We start from the raw sequence: 18,335 nt of genomic DNA on the forward strand, positions 1-18,335 counted from the left end.
GTCATTTTTGATAATAGTTTGTATCTGTAATTATTTATCTGGCATTCACTGAGTATTATCTGGTATCTCATTTTATCAGGGCTGACTTAGATAAATTTATTCTTGCTAATTTCGTGTTAATAGAGGCTATTGCAGTTAACCATATATTTAACCTGTTTTTGCCATTACATTATCCTAATGAGTCCTGAATGTTTTGTTGTTAGTTTGAGCATTAAACTTTAACTTGTAATTTTACCTAACTCTTTTGTTTTGAACCTGGAACTTTACGGGACAGTAGTGATTTTTAGCATTCTCACTTAAAGTGTACGTTATCTTTCTCTGTTCCGTAACAATATATATATCCCCCCCAAACAGTCCTAATTAATGAGTTACTACTGTATATATATATATATATATATATATATATATATATATATATATATATATATATATATATATATATATATATATATATATATAATACACACAAGATAATGTAACATAATAAAATAACCAACCTTGCACTTGCACATATGAGCATAATCCTGGACATCAGGGTCAGTGAGGATGGTAGCATAGAAGATATGCATATTCACTGTCACCCAGTTAAGCTTGAAACGGGCAAGGTGCTCTGAGTCCAGGCGCTCTAGGGCTGGATGTACCGCCTCACACACACTCATCACCCACTGGTATGAATCACACACACCTGATGAGTATTGAAGAAAGATATACTGATTAAGATTTTAGTTAAGAGAGTTGTGGAATATGTTGTTCTATACTGAGGGTTCTCCTGCCCTAATGATGAAACATATCTGTAAAGTTGTGACAACCAGGCTAATTAATGGAGGTTTCCTACAAGTATCCTGACAGACACCAGTTATCAAAGCGGTACAGGGGACTATTGGAAATTTTTAAAAATACAACAGAGTAAATATCTTTGATGTTTATCAAACAGCATATTAATCAATACCTTATAATATACAGTGAGTGACTGAATTTAAGAAATTAATTTTAGCCTCCCTGATTTACTAAAGGAACTCTTCCATTAACTAGGAAATGTGCTTTAATCAAGGCTCTTTTTCTATGTAGATGAACAATGAAAATCATCAAAATCAATCTCACCTGTAAACAATTATAAGCAAAGAGATTCACTGAAATATGATGGTTTTTGTTCACAATCTATTGTAACTTCAGGACAAATGGTGAAATGGGCAAGTCTGCTGGAAAAATTATTTGTCCAATATGTGCACTTAATTCTGTGTATGACTCCATGGGTTGCTATTACAGTAATTTTCATGTTTTATTTATTTATTTATTTTTTTACCATGACATCTCTAATTCATGTCCAATATTCAGTTTCATCTGCTTTACTCTATCTACCACCATTCTCATCACCTCTTCATTTTCTGGGTTACTAATGGCATTATATTGCCGTTGCTGTTAACTGGTCTGTCTAGCAGAGCAGACCCAGTGACCACAGGCAGGCAACTGCTTATGTGGGGCTGTCCTACAGGTACAATACAGTAAATACATTGTGTAGGGAACTGCCACCCACTTGTGATAGACAATGCCTCACCAGGGTCAGAAGAGAGTCCTTCCCCATGGCGAGGTAAGGGAAATACTGGACGTTTGGCCCCCAGGTGGACAACGCACATGCTCCTTACAGGGTAAACAGCACCATAACATGTAGGCTCCCATCAGCATCTAGGGCATTAAACTATAAAGCACATACCACCATGGAGGACTCATGGAGAGATTTTATATCATACAGTGGTTGGATAATAACCGGCGAGTGTTTTAGAACAAACGCAGTGTTCAGTAAAATTGCATGGTGGTTGGATAATGACTGATGAGTGTTTTAGAGCACAGAGTGTTCAGTAAACTCTATGGTTCTTTTTGCCTAAAGTATGTTTCACTACATCCACTAAACTGAATACAGTATAATGTTATGAAAATAATATCCAATATCTTAGTGTCCAACAAACCACAATTCCATTAATGTGAAATTTGTAAAACTGATCAGTGGTAATTCAAATGACTGTCTGCAATACACGAGATGTAAATTTCTTGAAACATGACACTGCATGAAAACCAGTCATAATTTTGTTGAAACAAGACTGCACAAACTAATTTTACTTTCATCAATGGATGACGGAGAGGGATGCCTACATGTGGCGGCACTGATATAACATGCGGCTCCACTGCCCAGTTATACAAATGTCCCTCAACTCCCTCCCTCTCCCCCGAAAGAAGGATAGTGAACTGCAGGAGGACAAATGCAGCCTGCAGTCAACAGAGCACACATTTCTGATAAACCTAGGGCTAAAACTACCACTATCATCAATCAGTAGAGATATATAAATCAAAGGGAGGCACACCAGGGTTATTGATACATTAACTGTAGGCATCAAAACCTGGGCCTCACCTCATATATCCGTTCAAAGGGCATCATGTTGATATTACTTACCGTATGCATACATATTAGCTATGAATTAAGAAAAAAAATATACAGTAATCCCCCCAATATCCGATGTAATAAAGCCAAAGGCATGTCCGGATAGTGATCCTGTCCGGATATTGGGCCCCAGCCTCCTGGACTTGTACTTATGGACCCTAACTCAGAAAAACACCAATACAACTCCCTCTGGACATGCATTGCACCTATTTAAGACCCAAATCACACCAATAAGGGACATAAATGACTGAAATAAATGCAAAAGAACCATAACATGAGGTTTTACAGGAGAATTTATATAATATTAAACATTCTGGGTACTTACAAGTCCCTGGCTCCTGGACTGGTTTGAACCGCCAGTTTGCAGTCCACAGTTAATCCCCTGCACTCTAAATTCTAATTTCTTAACACTTCAAAACACTGTAAATTCCCGTGTGTTCTAGTGGCGAGGTATTGCAGTTTATTCACTGTTTATTCACAAAAAACAAGCACCTGTGGCTTGCATTGCTATAAGCACCTGCTCTCGATCGGATTTAGGCTGTGACTGTTGATGATGGCAGGATAACAGAGTTGCCTGATCGCAATGGCCACATTACCAAACTTCTCAATTTTTATTACCATTTTTAATTTTCATTACCAAATTCGTAAAGCTTGCATCTATTCTTCACTAATTATATACACAAGTGGAAATACATGTAATCACTCTTCTTATAATTAACAGCATATTGATTATTATCACGCTATAGAGGCTACCAAATTAATCAGAGAGAGCAAACAATCCACCATCTCCATCCTGTGTATCCTCACATGTGAAAAATCCATTTGGTAATGCATTATTCTGATTCATTACCAAACGAATTTTTCATTACCAAATTGGCCCACACCTGGTAATGAAAAATACCAAATGGCAACAGGGGAGGGGGAGGAAGGAAGGGGTGAAGGGACCGTGGTGTAACAGCTGTTCAGCGCCGCGCTGCAATTTCAAATTACGGGTGGCCCATTTTGGGAATATTGGATCCTGGGACAATTATGTCAGGTTAGTGTGGATGTTTGGATATTGGGCATTCGGATATTAGAGGGATTACTGTATACATGCTTCCCCTGTGGTACTCTTTATTTACCATACAGCATGCCCTCATTTTACAATGAAGGTGTACAGTAATTATTCAATTATCCGGACACTCTGTATCTGATATGATCCGTATCCAAACAGTTGGCACTGGCTCTATTATTTCCGTATCCAGATTTATTTGTCCGTATCCGAACATAAAATTTCCAACATCGCTGACTGGGCAGCCTACAAATTTGGAAAAATTGGTTTGGCAGCCGGTCAGCCTCTCTGGTCAAGCGCGGGTAATACTGTAGACCCTAACCCACAAGCTGAGCAAATATGGCCATCTGCCTCCACATTGAACGGTCAAAGTCCGCCGGCTACCCAGATCACTCGGACACTACCGGCTGTGCATGAATTATACAGATCCTAACCCACAAGCTGTGCAAATATGGCTGTCCAAATCCTCACCAAACGGTCAAAGTCCCCCAGTCGCCTGGATCATCCTGATGCTACTGACCGCGTGCGAATAATACGGACACTAACCCACAAGCTGAGCAAATATGGCCATCCAGCTCCTCACAAAATGGTCAAAGTCCCCTGGCCGCCCAGATAACTCAGATGCTAGTGGCCACATGCAAGTAATACAGACCCTAACCCACAAGCTGAGCAAATATGGCCATCTGGCTCCTCACTGAAGGGTCAAAGTCCCCCGGTCTCCCGGATCACTCAGATGCTTCCAGGGCATGCACAGCCGTCCACCTCCCTACCAATTGTCAAAGTTGCCTGGCCAGCCAGACTACTCAAACACTCCCTGAGATCATGATGTACAGGGATCCAGTGTTGCTGCCATGTGGAAACTTTTGCCTGGCCAAGCGAAACTGACCCTTGCGCTCATAGGTCAGTTTGGCACTTATTATTTGTGCACTCAGCCAAGCGTGGGTAGAGACATGCAAACAGCGCATTCAAGTGGTGATACTGCACCTCAGTTCCCGCCTTTCTCTAGTGAGTGTGGACATGCTTGTAACCATGACTGCTTCCACTGTTGCATTTGTGGTGGTTCCCTACATTCTTCAGGTCCTGAGATTTCTCCATGGCATTCTTAAGTGTGATGATGGCCCCACCACAACCCGAGAAATGAGAAGCAAAAGAGGAAGGTTTTGACTTTGAAGATGAAGCGTGAGATATTGAGTAAGGCTGACACAGGCCAGACCACTCCACGCATTCTGCAGGACTATGATCTGAACCATTCAACCTTGTCTGACATCAAGAAATCACGGAATAAGCTGGCTCAATGCGGACATGACCACAGTGATGCCATTTGGAAGGGCGACAGGAAGGTGATGTCTCAGTCCCGCCACGCAGCCATCAACCAATCGACTTCGGTTTGGTTCCGCCAACAACAGGACGCCGGCATGCTTGTACCAGGGACCGAGCTTAAGGCAGCAGCCGAGAAGTTTGCAAGCCAACACAACATGAATGACTTCAAGGCATCTGACGGTTAGCTCTTTTGGTTCAAATTTTGACGTGGACTTACTGGCCATAAGACACATGGCAAGGCTTTGGATGTGACAATGAAGGATGTTTAGGTGTTTCACCAGAAAGTGCAGCGCCTGATCAAGGACAAGGGCCATGCTCTCAGTCAAGTGTACAATGCTGATGAAACTGGCCTCTTCTACCGCTCCTTGCCCACCAATACCCTTGCAGAAGTGAGGGATAAGACTTTGCCAGGTGGGAAGTTGTCCAAACAGCATGTCTTGGTCTTTTGCTGCACCAATGCTAAGCGGATGCTCAGCCTAAAGCCCATTATTGTTGGACATGCGAAACAGCCACGTTGTCTCTTCGTGGGTTGATGGATAGCCCTCCTGTTGTGTGGTGCCATTCTGTGAAGGCCTGGTTTACCGATAAAATCTTCTGAGATTGATTCCACATACACTTGGTCAAGGAGGTTACCCATTATCAAACAGAGGAACTTGGTATCCCTTGTGACCAGGTGACAGCACTCCTGACCTTCCACAGTGCCTCTGCGCATAGATCCAAAAAGAACTGGTTGCTGATAACGATTGTATTAGGTGCATGTTTCTCCCACCTTAATATGACTGCTTTCATTCAACCAATGGATCAAGGTGTTATTATGGCAGCAAAGAGACTGTACCGTCGGAGGTACCTGGACAAGGTGATGGTGGTGCTAGGGGACGAGCAAGGGGTCGACACATGTGGGGAGTGGACCTTGGAAAATCTTCATCATTACAACATCATCTGCGGTGTTCAACTGGGCAAATGCTTAGAACGAAGTCTCCATCAAAACCCTCGAATATGGTTGGTCTCGTCTCCAGGGATACAAGGCTACGCACGACTTTCAGGGATTTGACATGGACGATTTCCATCTTCATCTACGTATGGCAGCCGAGGATGTGGACATCAATGATGTGAAGGAGCGATCGGATGACGACAGTGGCGATACAGATTATCAGACGTTGTCTGATGAGATCGCTGTTGCTGTCTCTGCGAGGCAGACAGAGGACAGCGATGCCAACGAGGACCCTGACTCTGAGCAATCCACCACTCCATCACTCCCTCGTCTTGGTACGCTACGTGTCAGCATTGAGCAGGTGCTCAAATATGCCAAGCACCTGCACTGTGACAAGGAGTTGGTGCCACTGAAGCTGGTGATTGATCTGCGGATAGTCAAGGACGGTGTCATCCTCCAACAGAATCGTCGCACCTATCGTCAGACCAAGTCAACTTCTTGAGGCCTGACATCCCCGCATGTGCGTGCCCACTACCACCACCATCTCGTCCCCAGTCTTCATTCTCGGACCCACAACCAAGCACATTGACTGTCGCTGAGTTGCTGTTCGATGTGAGCTTGTGGTTGTCTTCAGGGCCTCCTGAGATGGGTAGGCCTCCATCCCCTCACCACATTCCTCACTCATCGCCCAGATCCAGAAGGAGGAGGAGGAGGAGGAGGAGGAGGAGAAGGAGGAGGAGGAGGAGGAGGAGGAGGAGGAGAAGGAGGAGGAGGAGGAGGAGGAGGAGGAGGAGGAGGAGGAGGAGGGAGGAGGAGGAGGGAGGAGGAGGAGGAGGAGGAGGAGGAGGTGTTAAGCACCAGCTGGTGGCTAGCAGGTTACAACGCCTGTCTGCTGTTCACAGGGTGGTAACTACTGTGGATTTTGGGGGGGATTTTGTTTATGCATTGTATTCTTAGTGTCTAGCATTATACTGGATATTCCCATATGTGCTTTGATGTCTAAATACAGTAGCTGAAAGGCTGAAGAACATTGCCACAATTAGGAGGGGTACTGTACATATCATATGGGATGGGTATGGGTAGGGTTTTGATAGGTTGGACACTGCTCCGTATCCGGATTTCGTTCGTATCCGAATGTACCGATGGCCCTATTACATAGGATAATCAAGGGATTACTGTATCTGAAAAAAAAAAAATCCATCACATAATGAGTTGATCATCACATGGGTTCAGTGAGGATACATATTTGGCTAAGGGTTCTAAAATGAAGTTTCAAAATCACCTAAAGCGATTATCATTCACTTCACTGCACATCCGTTGCTGCTTACCACCAGAAATAAGTCTAAAATCAAGTTCATAACTCATCTAAATTGGTAATTGTTTCATTGCATTTGTTGCTTGAAGTTTAACATCACACTACTGTTCCATCACTGATACTAATGCGGTTAATAGTGACAAGTAAAAAGGCCATCTTCAAACATATGACCATAAACATACATGAGGGCAATTATATACTGGCACTGTAATATAAAAACATTACTGTTTATCAACAGTCAGCATTTGTACACATTCATAATCAATGCATTAATAAAAATTCAGTCACATTATTGAAAAAAGGTCTTTGCTTTTTCATCACATGTGTGATTCACTGCATTCTGGTTCATCACATAACAAGGTTCTGCTGAACATCATTAGCACCTGGTTAAGTCACCATGCAATGATTATGATGATGTTAACAGTGCTTAACCCCATCTTTACCAAAAATGTGTTTTGATGTACCCCCATACATCGCCTGTTAACACCTGTGAGACACCGGAACCGCTACCGTGGTATGCTGGTACACCCTTTAATGAATGGCAGCTTATGGGCCTTAGGGTAGCCCGGTAAGGCTGTTTCTGAGGACCTCGTGTTAGCAATAGCTCTGTGTTTTGACAATAAAGACTGTGATGAAGTTTGACGAATTCTGACATCATAAGATATGTCATGACTGAGTTGTGGTGGCACCAATGGCTTGCTCACTCATCTATGATGTAACCTCTTTTAGACCAATCATTATTTTATTTATAATTTCTACTACATATATCGTACTATATTTTCTGCTGACGTACGGCAAAATTTACACCCCTTGGCCTGCCTGAGAGAGAGTCAGTTACCACGCACTTGACCACGAGAGAGGGTGTAAAGGATATTTTTCTCTCAGGCGTCTCTGGCAGATTCCGATAGTGACGAGTTTATTCCTCATGAGGATACTTATTTAGATGTATCAGATGATGATGCAGCAGTGTCTGATGTGTCAGTAGATGACTGTGATCCTGAAAATGATAGCGAGGTTGATGTGAGTGAGGAGGAGGAGGAAATTAGTAGCGAACTTAGTGAAGCCACACTCTCAGCAACAAGTGGGTCAAGGTTGCCATCACCATCACGTGTGTCCACACACTTCATGCTCAGCTTACAAGGTAAATAAATAAGCCATCCATCTGTGCAGGACATTATTTTCAAGCCAGTTTGTACAGTAGTTACCTGGGTAACTACTTCAGCGTAAGACATGTAAACTTATGTACCATAATGATTTATTTTATAATCTTTTTTTATTACCAACATCATGCTCGGTTTATGTGATCATCAGTATACAAACAAATCACAAAGAGTGAATAGTTTCAACGTGGAAAAAAATATACACTACCTCTCACACTACGGGAGGGGGTGCTATCAGGTCGGTATGGGGGGTAAACGTTGTGTTTACATTCGGGGGAGGGGTCGGTAAAGAAGGGGTCAATGAAAACAACACCCAAAATCCTCTACTTGTCTAAATCATCATGATCATCACCCAGACCTCCTTTCCCACCTTAGGGCAGGGTGAGGAAGCAGCAATATCCAGACTGCCCAAATTTGCCCAATCCAATGGGTCACGCTTCCATTTGTTCACCATTCATGTCCCCAGAATCCTGGCTCTATCTGATAAGCCAAAAACATTCACATCGTTCTGTAGCTTCACATAAACGTATCCGATAGAGTAAATCCAGACACTGTCATGCTAATAAGGGGTGCCAAATCCCTGGTCATGCTCTTCTCCCCACAATATTCATCCAGCCAGCTCGATCTATTGTTAGTCCCTTAGCCTCACCAACTACCAAGCCTCTCGTCCTCACACACTCATCCACCATATCTCTCCACCTTCTCCTTGGCCTACCTCACCTCCTCCCTCCTTCAAATTTGCTCAGGTACACCCTTTTCACCACTCTATTGTTATCCAGTCTCTCCACATGACCATACCATCTCAGTACACTCTCTTCGATTCTGGTGTCCACAGACTTCCTCACTCCACATCCTTGACGAATCACATTATTTCATATCCTATCCACTCTCTGTACTCCACATACATTCCTCAGCAGTCCCATCTCCACTGCTGTCACTCTTGACTTTTCATTTTCATGCCACATCATAGTCTCACATCCATATGTTAAAGCTGGCACTAACACTCTTCATATAAGCCTTGTACAGCTGCAACACTCAAGCCTGTGTTTCTTATCAAGGCCTTCACTGCTCCTCTGAACTGTCTGCATGCATTCCTCCACCTCTACGACGGGCGCGTAGCACCCGTCTAGCAGCAAACTCTCATCCCTTTTCTGTCCAACTCTCTCATGCAAGCGTTAAACGTTACTCCCAGTCCTTCATTTATGCAACAGGTCAACTCTGGAACTGTCTCCCTCTGTCTGTATTTCCTGCTGCCTATGATCTCCAGTCTTTCAAACGTAGTGTGTCAAGGCATCTCGAAATGAACAGTTCTTGAATTTGGCTCTGTCGTGTATTTTGTTTTTCTCTTGGAGGGAACGGTTATTGCGGGCTCATGGCCTTTGGTTCCTTCTTCCTTGCATTAAAAAAAAAAAAAAAAAAAAAAAAGCTACCTTCCTTTCTTGTGTCACTCTACTTTCCACTTCTTCTGCATATTTTCCTCTCTTCTCTATCACTGTACCCAGGTATTTGAACTCTCACGAATTCCAGTCTCTCTCCATTCACTGTAACATCACATTGGGATTCACCTTCTCTCTCAATGACCATCACTTTACGCTTTTCTACATTTAATCTCAAGGCACAACACTCACAGACATCATAAAACCTCTTGACAGCACATAGCAGCTTACCATCTACACTATACATGTGCAAAACCTTCCACAATCCTTCTCTATTTTGTCATATGCTTTTTCCTGATCCACGACTGCCATAAACACCTTACAATCCTCCTCACAAGCCTTCTCTCCTATCTGTCTCACTGCAAATATTCATCCATCCATCCATCCATCATCCAATCCTACATTGCCCCATGAGGAGCATAGGAGCCCGGGGCTAGGCAAGTTGGTCCCAATATTTAAGATGAGAGTGATCAGCCTCACTCATCCCTGAGTGGCATTACATGAGCAATCAACCCCAACCACCCCTTGGACCCTTGGATATAAACCTTCACCGGCTCAATCTGATTGGAGCGCAATAATTACCTACTAAACCACCAGGCGCCAAAATTTGGTTATATGGTTACCACCCAGCATAGTAAATGGTTTCCTGGTGCACATGAAACCATATGGCTTGTCACTCAGCGTAGAGTCACCCACAGGCTGAAGGAGGTGGAAAGAATGAAGGAAAGAAAGACAGGAGAGGGAGTGTAAAGTCACCTGTAGGTAGAAGGACAAGGAAAGAATGAAGGAAAGAAAGACAGAAGAGAATGGAAGGAAAGAAGGATGAAGAGGGAAGGGCAGACACCCGAGAGCAGCACTACATCGAGTGAGTGGATAGAGTGCTGCTCTCGGGTGTCTGCCCTTTCCTCTCCATCCTTCTTTCCTTCCATTCTTTTCTGTCTTTCTTTCCTTCATTTTTTCCTTGTCCTTCTGCCTACGGGTTGATCAACAAATCCTCTGCCACTCCTAAAGCCACCCTGTTCATCACTCACCAGGACTTCTGATACCTCTCTTACTTTCTCTATAATAATTCTTCCATATACCTTCCCTACCACACTCAATAAACTTATGCCACGATAATTCCCGGACTCATTTCACTCATTTTTATTTTTGTACGGGGGTACAATCACAGCCTCTTTACACTCTGCTGGCAGATTCACTGATCCATGCCTTCTTACGCATCTCCAACAAGCACTTCATTCCGGTCTCTCCACTACACTTAACCCCTTCTGTACCAAAATCCATTGGCAGTACATGTGTACTTCCATTCTTAAAGCCACCGAGGCACTGAGAAAATTTTGGATGTATCCATGTACTTCCAAACATCATGGTTGTCTGCACAGCTTTGCTGCCTCGGTAAGGTTTTTATAATCCTTCTACGTGGTTTTCAGCTACACAAAAAGCTGGACTATATGGCAACACTCTTTTCTGGTAACATTATTACGTCATAAATATGTCATGAAACCTCATTAGTTTCGATCAATTGCAGACGGCATATGATGTAATTTCTCAAGCACCATTCAGATTATCAGCCTCCCCACCACCCATGCCTCCCCTGCAAGTCTGCAACTATTTTTCAAATAAATTTGTGAATGATGCCTTAGTGTACTTACAGCCTTGGAACGGATGTGAACTCTGTGCTAAAAACTCCCAACAGGCTCCGTTATACAGAAACATGTCGTCAAGCGATGAGGAGGAGGGTTTTACCCTTCATTTAGACAGTGATCTAGATGAATCTGATAATGACTGGGTGTCTGAGGAAAATGACAAATGATCCACTGTATGAGCCGGAAGAGAGTGAGGGTGGGAAAACAGACGACAGTGACAGCTGCGTGTCAAGTGTGTCTGTCTTGAGTTCTGACTCCCCTTCATCTCCTCACACATTTAGGGTACTGATTGGCCCCTTTTCAGACAAAAGACCTAATGATTTACCAAATGTGGTGGAAGATTTTGCGAATGTGCATCCAGAAGTAATTTTTCAAAATGAAAATCACCTCCACAGTGTGTTTGATTGTTTTATGTTGTTTATGACAAAAGAGGGTGCAAAATATTTGTTCTTGGACAAACGCATGCACAGGCAAAATTTTTCACTGAGAACCCAGCAAAAAGCAAGAGGAATTTCATGGGTAGGAGATGGCCAGATGTAACTGAAAGTGAGTTCTTTGTGTTTTTTTCCCTGCAACTTCTCATGGAAATAATGAAGTTGTCAAGAATCTCAGATTACTGGAGCAAGTCTGTAATTTGCCGTGTGCCCCCTGTGTTCAGTGCTATTATGAGTAGGAACAAACTCAAGCAGAGATTACATTTTCTGAGGTATTCCCATCCTGATGATTTTATTCCCAGGGAACTCATTTCAAGACTACACAAGCAGAGATTACATTTTGTGAGGTATTCCCACCCTGATGATTTTATTCCCAGGGAACCGATTTCAAGACTACAAAGTTTCTTTGAGATGCTGCGTGAAAAGTGTATGTTGTACTTTTCTGCTGGTGAAAACTTTGCGGCGGATGAGTCACTAATCCTGTATAAAGGCAGACTGTGTAAGGCAGTATATAAAAGCAAAATGAATGCATTTTGGGATGAAACTCTTCGCCCTTTGTCCAAGTTCACCAGATGCAATGGGATATACACAGAATTTCTGTTTGTATACCCCAAGACATTATGAAAGTCTCCTTCAAGACCCTGACGTTACAGCCATCTCCAAGTCTGAGAGTGTGCCAGTTCACTTGATGAAACCTTTACTGTATCAAGGATGACATGTAGTGGTGAAAACCTGGTACACCTCTCCAACACTTGTAGAGTATTTGCTCCAGAAAAATACTCTGACCACTGGGACCATTAGACCCAACAGAGGTGTCCCTCCTGAGGTCAAGAAACAGACTGAAACAGACTGAAACAGACCTAGGCTGTTTGCAAGAAAAGATGATATAGTGGTAGTGAAATTCTGTGATAGAAAAGTACTTCATGTGATAAGCCTGAAGTATAAGGCAGGATATGTTGAAAAGTAACGTTACCTGAAATGTAGTAGACGCGAGATGGTGAAAAAAAACATTACCCATCCAAAAGTACAATGAACAAATGGGGTCAGTGGACAGTGTAGATCAGTTATTTGAACCTTATGTCCCCACTAGAAAAAGTCACACATGGTTCAAAAAGTTGGCTCTGCATATGATAGCAAGAATGATTCTAAATGCTTGAGTGATTTATCACAATCTCCACCCACTCGAAAAAGCTACCGAGTATCGTGATTTTCTAAAAACAGTGATTCACGAAATGTTATCAGAGCACAGCCTGGGGTACACAGCCATGCTTGCTGTGGACGAAGAGTCATCATCCAGGAAAAGAAGGAGAACAGGCAGCCCCACAACAAGCAGCTGTAGTAATTCGTGGGCTAGTTACTATTCCAAGGACAGAGAAGAATAGTCACCCACAATGCAGCTGTGCTCAGTGTACTCATGAAGAAAGAAGGAAGAAGACACTACTGTATTGCCATGCTTACCCCAAACAGCCCGGATTATGTTCATCTGAACATTACCAGACCTGGCACGACCAGCAACCTACAGGCATTCCTCTCTCTCATCTTTCTCTTACTATTCCTCGTTTTTCTCTTCCTTTTATTTTCCTTTACTCTTATACTTCTACATCCATATTCTTTTCCTTTTACATCTGCTTTTCCCCTCTACCTTCATTTTATTTTTCACTTCTTTCATTCTTCTTTCTCGCACACGGCTTGCCTTACCTGACCGCGTGTGCCTCGGAGCACACCTGTATACAGGTCACATTCTCACCCACAAAAAAACTATTATTTACTGCAAGATCTCAACATAAATTACAAGGCAAGTAAATACACATATAAACTGGCATGTTTCTATTTCCAAACCTAAATATCTGTTGGTTATTTATGTACATATACTTTAACAAATATGAAAAAAAACATATACAGAATTTTTATTTATTTTTTTGGCATTATCTGCTGGGGTTTCTCTGATCACTGATGTTAATCTATCTATCTATCTATTGCCAGACGCCTCAATCCCGTTTGGGGTGGCCACATACAAATCGCCTCCACGTCGCCCTGTCCGCCGCCATTTCACTGCCCTGCTCCCAACTCACACCCCCCTCTCTCATATACCTCTCCACCCCATCCCTCCATCTCATCCTCGGCATTCCCCTCCCTCTTCCCCCCTCCATCTCACTCACATACACTCTCTTCGTCAGTCTTTCACCCTCCATCCTCCCCATGGCCAAACCACCTCAGTGTGTTCCTCATAACGCTTCCTATCACATCCACATCCACACCACAATGCTCCTTTATATCCTCATTCGTCAGCCTGTCTCTCCATGTGACTCCACAGGCTCCTCTTAAATAACTCATTTCCACTGCTCTCACTCTTGGCTTGTGTCCTTCCAACAACATCCAAGCTTCACTTCCATACATTAGAGTTAGAATCACAATACTGTCATGTAGTAACTTTTTCACTTACATGCTCACTTCCCTGTTTCTTATCACTGCTTTCAAAGAACCAGCAACCTTTCTTCCCTGCTGTACCCTTTTAAGCACTTCACCCTCCAAACCTCCATCCTTACTCATCACACTACCCAAGTACTTAAACGTACTCACATTTTCCAATTCCTCACCATCCAACCTCATTGTACATTCACTGACTTCACCTCTCTCAAAGACCATCACTTTACTCTTCCCTACATTCACCTTTAGATTCCGTTTCTTACACACTCTCCCAAACTCATCCACCAAGCCTTGCAGCTCCCCTTCGTCTTCACTCAACAACACAGTATCATCTGCAAACAGCAGTACAGGGAGTTTCCAAACACTATCCTCTCTCACCAGGGCCACTCCAACATCCACTACCCTACCTTGTACCTCTTTTATTACCCCGTCCATGTACAGATTGAACAACCATGGAGACATGACACATCCCTGTTTCAAACCAACCTTCAAAGAGAAAAATTCACTTAGTTCACGATCCACATGCACTGCAGCCTTAGCACCATCATACATACTCTTCACAGCATTCAACAACTTCCCATCTACTCCATATATTCTTAATACTTTCCACAATCCTTGTCTATCCACCCTGTCATATGCTTTCTCCAAATCCATGAAAGCCGCATACAACTTCTTTCCCTTCTCTAGAAACTTTTCCACTGAAGATCTAAGAATGAATATCTGATCTACACAACCTCTTCCCTTCCTAAAGCCTCCCTGTTCTTTTCCAACTAATTCCTCTGTTCTTTCTCTAACTCTGTCAATAAGTATCCTACCATACACTTTTCCTATTTTACTAAGAAGACAAATGCCCCTATGATTACCACACACTTCTTTTTCCCCTTTTCCTTTGTACAAGGGAATAATTATACTTGACTTCTAATCCTCCGGGACTCTACCTTCCTCCCAGGCCAATCTACACATTTTTCCACATCCGTTCTACTACTACTTCTCCCCCATGCTTCAGCATTTCACCACACACTCCATCAATTCCTGGGGCTTTCCCCAATTTAACATTCTTCATTGCTTCCACAACTTCCATCCTACCGATTTCTTCCCATCTTCTCACCTCCCTCCCTCTCCAAGCCATTCCCCAGCCACTTATACTCGCATTACTTCCATCCTCCACGTTCAACAATTCCTTAAAGTGTTCTCTCCATCTGCTCACCTTTTCTCCCTTCTCCACTAGTAATCTAACATTTTTATCTTTCACTTCCCTGCTAACCTCACTTCCACCCTGTCTTACTCTCTTCACCTCTTTCCAGAACATTTTCTTACAGTCCCTCCACTTTACACTCAAAATCCTTCCAAATTCCTCATCAACTCTCTTCTTACTCTCAGTTACTAATCTTTTCACCTCTCTCTTTCTTTCTACATATAACTCTCTCTTCCGCCTCTCAACTTCTTCCACGCCCCATTTCTCATCCATTCATTGTATGCTTTCTTCTTTTGTGCCACAGCCTGTCTCACCTCTTCAGTCCACCATGCTGTTCCTTGCACCCCCCTCTGTCTTCTCTTCCTCCCACACACCACATCACATGCTGTACATATTTCTCCTGTAAATATTCTGCACACACCTTCCACGTTCCCCATCTGCTCCAATTCATATTTGCCCAATCGTTCCTCCACTTCTCCCTTATATTCTGCCTTTTTCTCATCCTCTTGTAACCTTTCCACTCTCCTTGCAAATACTCCTCCCTCTCGTCTTTCCATTCTTCTATTTTTCCATCTTACTTGGATCCTAATTCCGGCCACCACCAAGTAGTGGTCAGAAAGTCCACTCCCCTAACCTCTATAAGCTCTTGCATCCATTACACATCTCATCCTTTCATCCACACATACATAATCAATCACTGCCTTCCTTTCATTCAGTTCACCACCCACCCTTCTCATCACTCGCCATGTATATCTGTGGATCATTTTATGCCTGAAGAGGGTATTGGCTATCACCAACCCCCTCTCTGCATAAATGTCCACTAACGCACTGCCATTCTCATCTATCTCAGCAGGCACACCCCACTCACCAACTATTCCATCCACCTTCACATTACCAACTTTACTATTCATATCACCAATCAAAAACACTCTCTCATTCCTTCCAAACTTTTCCATGCACACTTCCACATTTGTCCAAAACTCTTCTCTCACTCTGCTAGCATGGTCTTGCGTTGGCGCATACACACACACACAATCACCCACATTTGTATTCCAACTTTCAACCTTACCCACACAATCCTTGACCCAAGTGATCCATACTGTCTTATGCTCTTCTTTCATCTTTTATTCACAACTATACATACTCCTTCATTTGCCCTCTCATTCTCACCTACTCCTGCACATATACCCCATCCATACTCCCATTCTCTCACACTTTCTCCTCTCCATTTTGTTTCAGTTATTCCACATACATCCACTTTCGCACCCTCAAGCACCTGGACAATCTCTCTCTCTTTCACCTCATTATTCGCTCCTCTTACATTCCATGTTGCCATTACCAAGTCCTTTGTCTGGTCCTGCGTCATCACTGTTTGGTCAGTCCTTGTCCAAGGTTTCTTGTTCATCTTTTTAGTTAGTTGTTTTCGGGAGAGGGGCACTAACCCTCTGCCAACCCTTTTAGTCGCCTTTTACGACAAGCAGGGATACTGGGGGAGTATTCTTGAAAAAAAAAAACAACCCACCCCCAGACGCAACAAAACTGTTGCGTGAGTTGCCACAAGGGCGTGGGAAGTAATTCTATCTCGTACGGTGTTTGTGATAAATGGGTGCACGAGAGATGTAGTGGTATCATAGGTAGACTGCGAGATAATGCTGATTTCATGCGTACGGGGTGTCGGGGAGAGCAGATGGAGATTATCAGGCGTGAAAGGATTGAACTTACTGGTTAATCTCTTGAGTGTGTGGAAGAGTTTTGTTATTTGGGAGACATGTTGTGTGCTGGAGGTGGGACTGAACTCTGTGGCTAGGGTAAGAAGTGGTTGGAAGAAGTTCAAGGAGCTCTTGCCTATTCTGACATTGAGAGGGCTCTCCCTACATGCTAAGGGGTCTTAGTATGCAGCATGTGTTAGGACTGTAATGCTGTATGGCAGTGAGACCTGGGCAATAAAGGAGGAGGATATTCGCCGGCTCAGACATACAGAAATGACAATGATTAGATGGATGTGTAGTGAGTCCCTGCATGCAAGGTCCAAGGGGGCTGGGTTGACGATGGAAGAGTTGAGAGGTAGGATGGGACTGAAGTGTATTGGTGTTGTGATGAGGAGAGGTTGATTGAGATGGTTTGGACATGTGGAGAGGATGGGGGATGATAATTGGGTGAGGGGTTATGAGGGGTAGACCGAGAAAGACATGGGACGAGGTCATTAAGTGTGACCTCAGGGTTAAGGGATTGAACAGGGAGGCTGCAATGGAAATTCGCCATTAGGTGACCAAGGCAGACGCATGCAAGCATGTCGGAGCCTTTAAAAATTAAACGATTAAACGATAACTCGGAGTGGGGAGGGGGGGGGAGTGGCATCTGCCGACTCAGGACATGCTGCTTGGTAAAGTAGGGATTAATCATCTCTACTTGTCTAAAATAATGAAAAAAACTTAAATTATTCTAAAAAACATTCATCTATTTTAGCAGTAGGTGGTGGTGATCATCATCCACTCATTTGATGTATTGCTTGTTCTTTCTTCCTTCACCTTTATCAACCTTTTTCTGTGCTTGCCCTACTCCCTTCTATTTCTCTAATCTTTCCCGTCACATTTTACTACCCTTCTTTCCTTTTCAGGTGGCTTTACATTAAGCGCCATGCCTAATGGTTTCCTGTAGGCCAGGAACCCATTTACAACATTGGGCGGCAATCAGATAACCAACCCATATGTCCCTATGTGTCAACAAGTGGGTTGGTGGAAGGTTAGTGCCCCTCCCATAGAATAACTAACTCAAAGACAAACGGCCACCCCTTACGGGATTATGGTGTCTGGCTACTGACAGACAGACATTTATATTATACATTTATACATCATTCAATCCTTTAGATGCCGCCCCATCAGGATCATGGGGGTTTGCATCTGGGCTACTCGTACTCAGTCCAGAAACTTAGGGCAAGTGAACAGGCACTCTCATGATAGGATTTACATACGTACGGTATTAAACT

The 18,335-nt window shown here is 43.3% G+C and overlaps 1 protein-coding gene across 1 annotated transcript in view; it reads right to left on the reverse strand.

Moving 5' to 3' along the window:
• The window catches only part of LOC145404649 (uncharacterized), a 392,001-nt gene that overhangs the window by 264,575 nt on the left and 109,091 nt on the right, over nucleotides 1–18,335 (reverse strand). The window contains exon 5 of the mRNA XM_080276173.1: nucleotides 498–685. Within this exon, the coding sequence (XP_080132299.1) occupies nucleotides 498–685 (188 nt within the window). The remainder of the gene's footprint in view (nucleotides 1–497; nucleotides 686–18,335) is intronic.

Source organism: Coenobita brevimanus, chromosome 64, assembly GCF_032717465.1.
Source record: "Coenobita brevimanus isolate Jiangsu-jjx chromosome 64, ASM3271746v2, whole genome shotgun sequence".
NCBI lineage: Eukaryota > Metazoa > Arthropoda > Malacostraca > Decapoda > Coenobitidae > Coenobita > Coenobita brevimanus.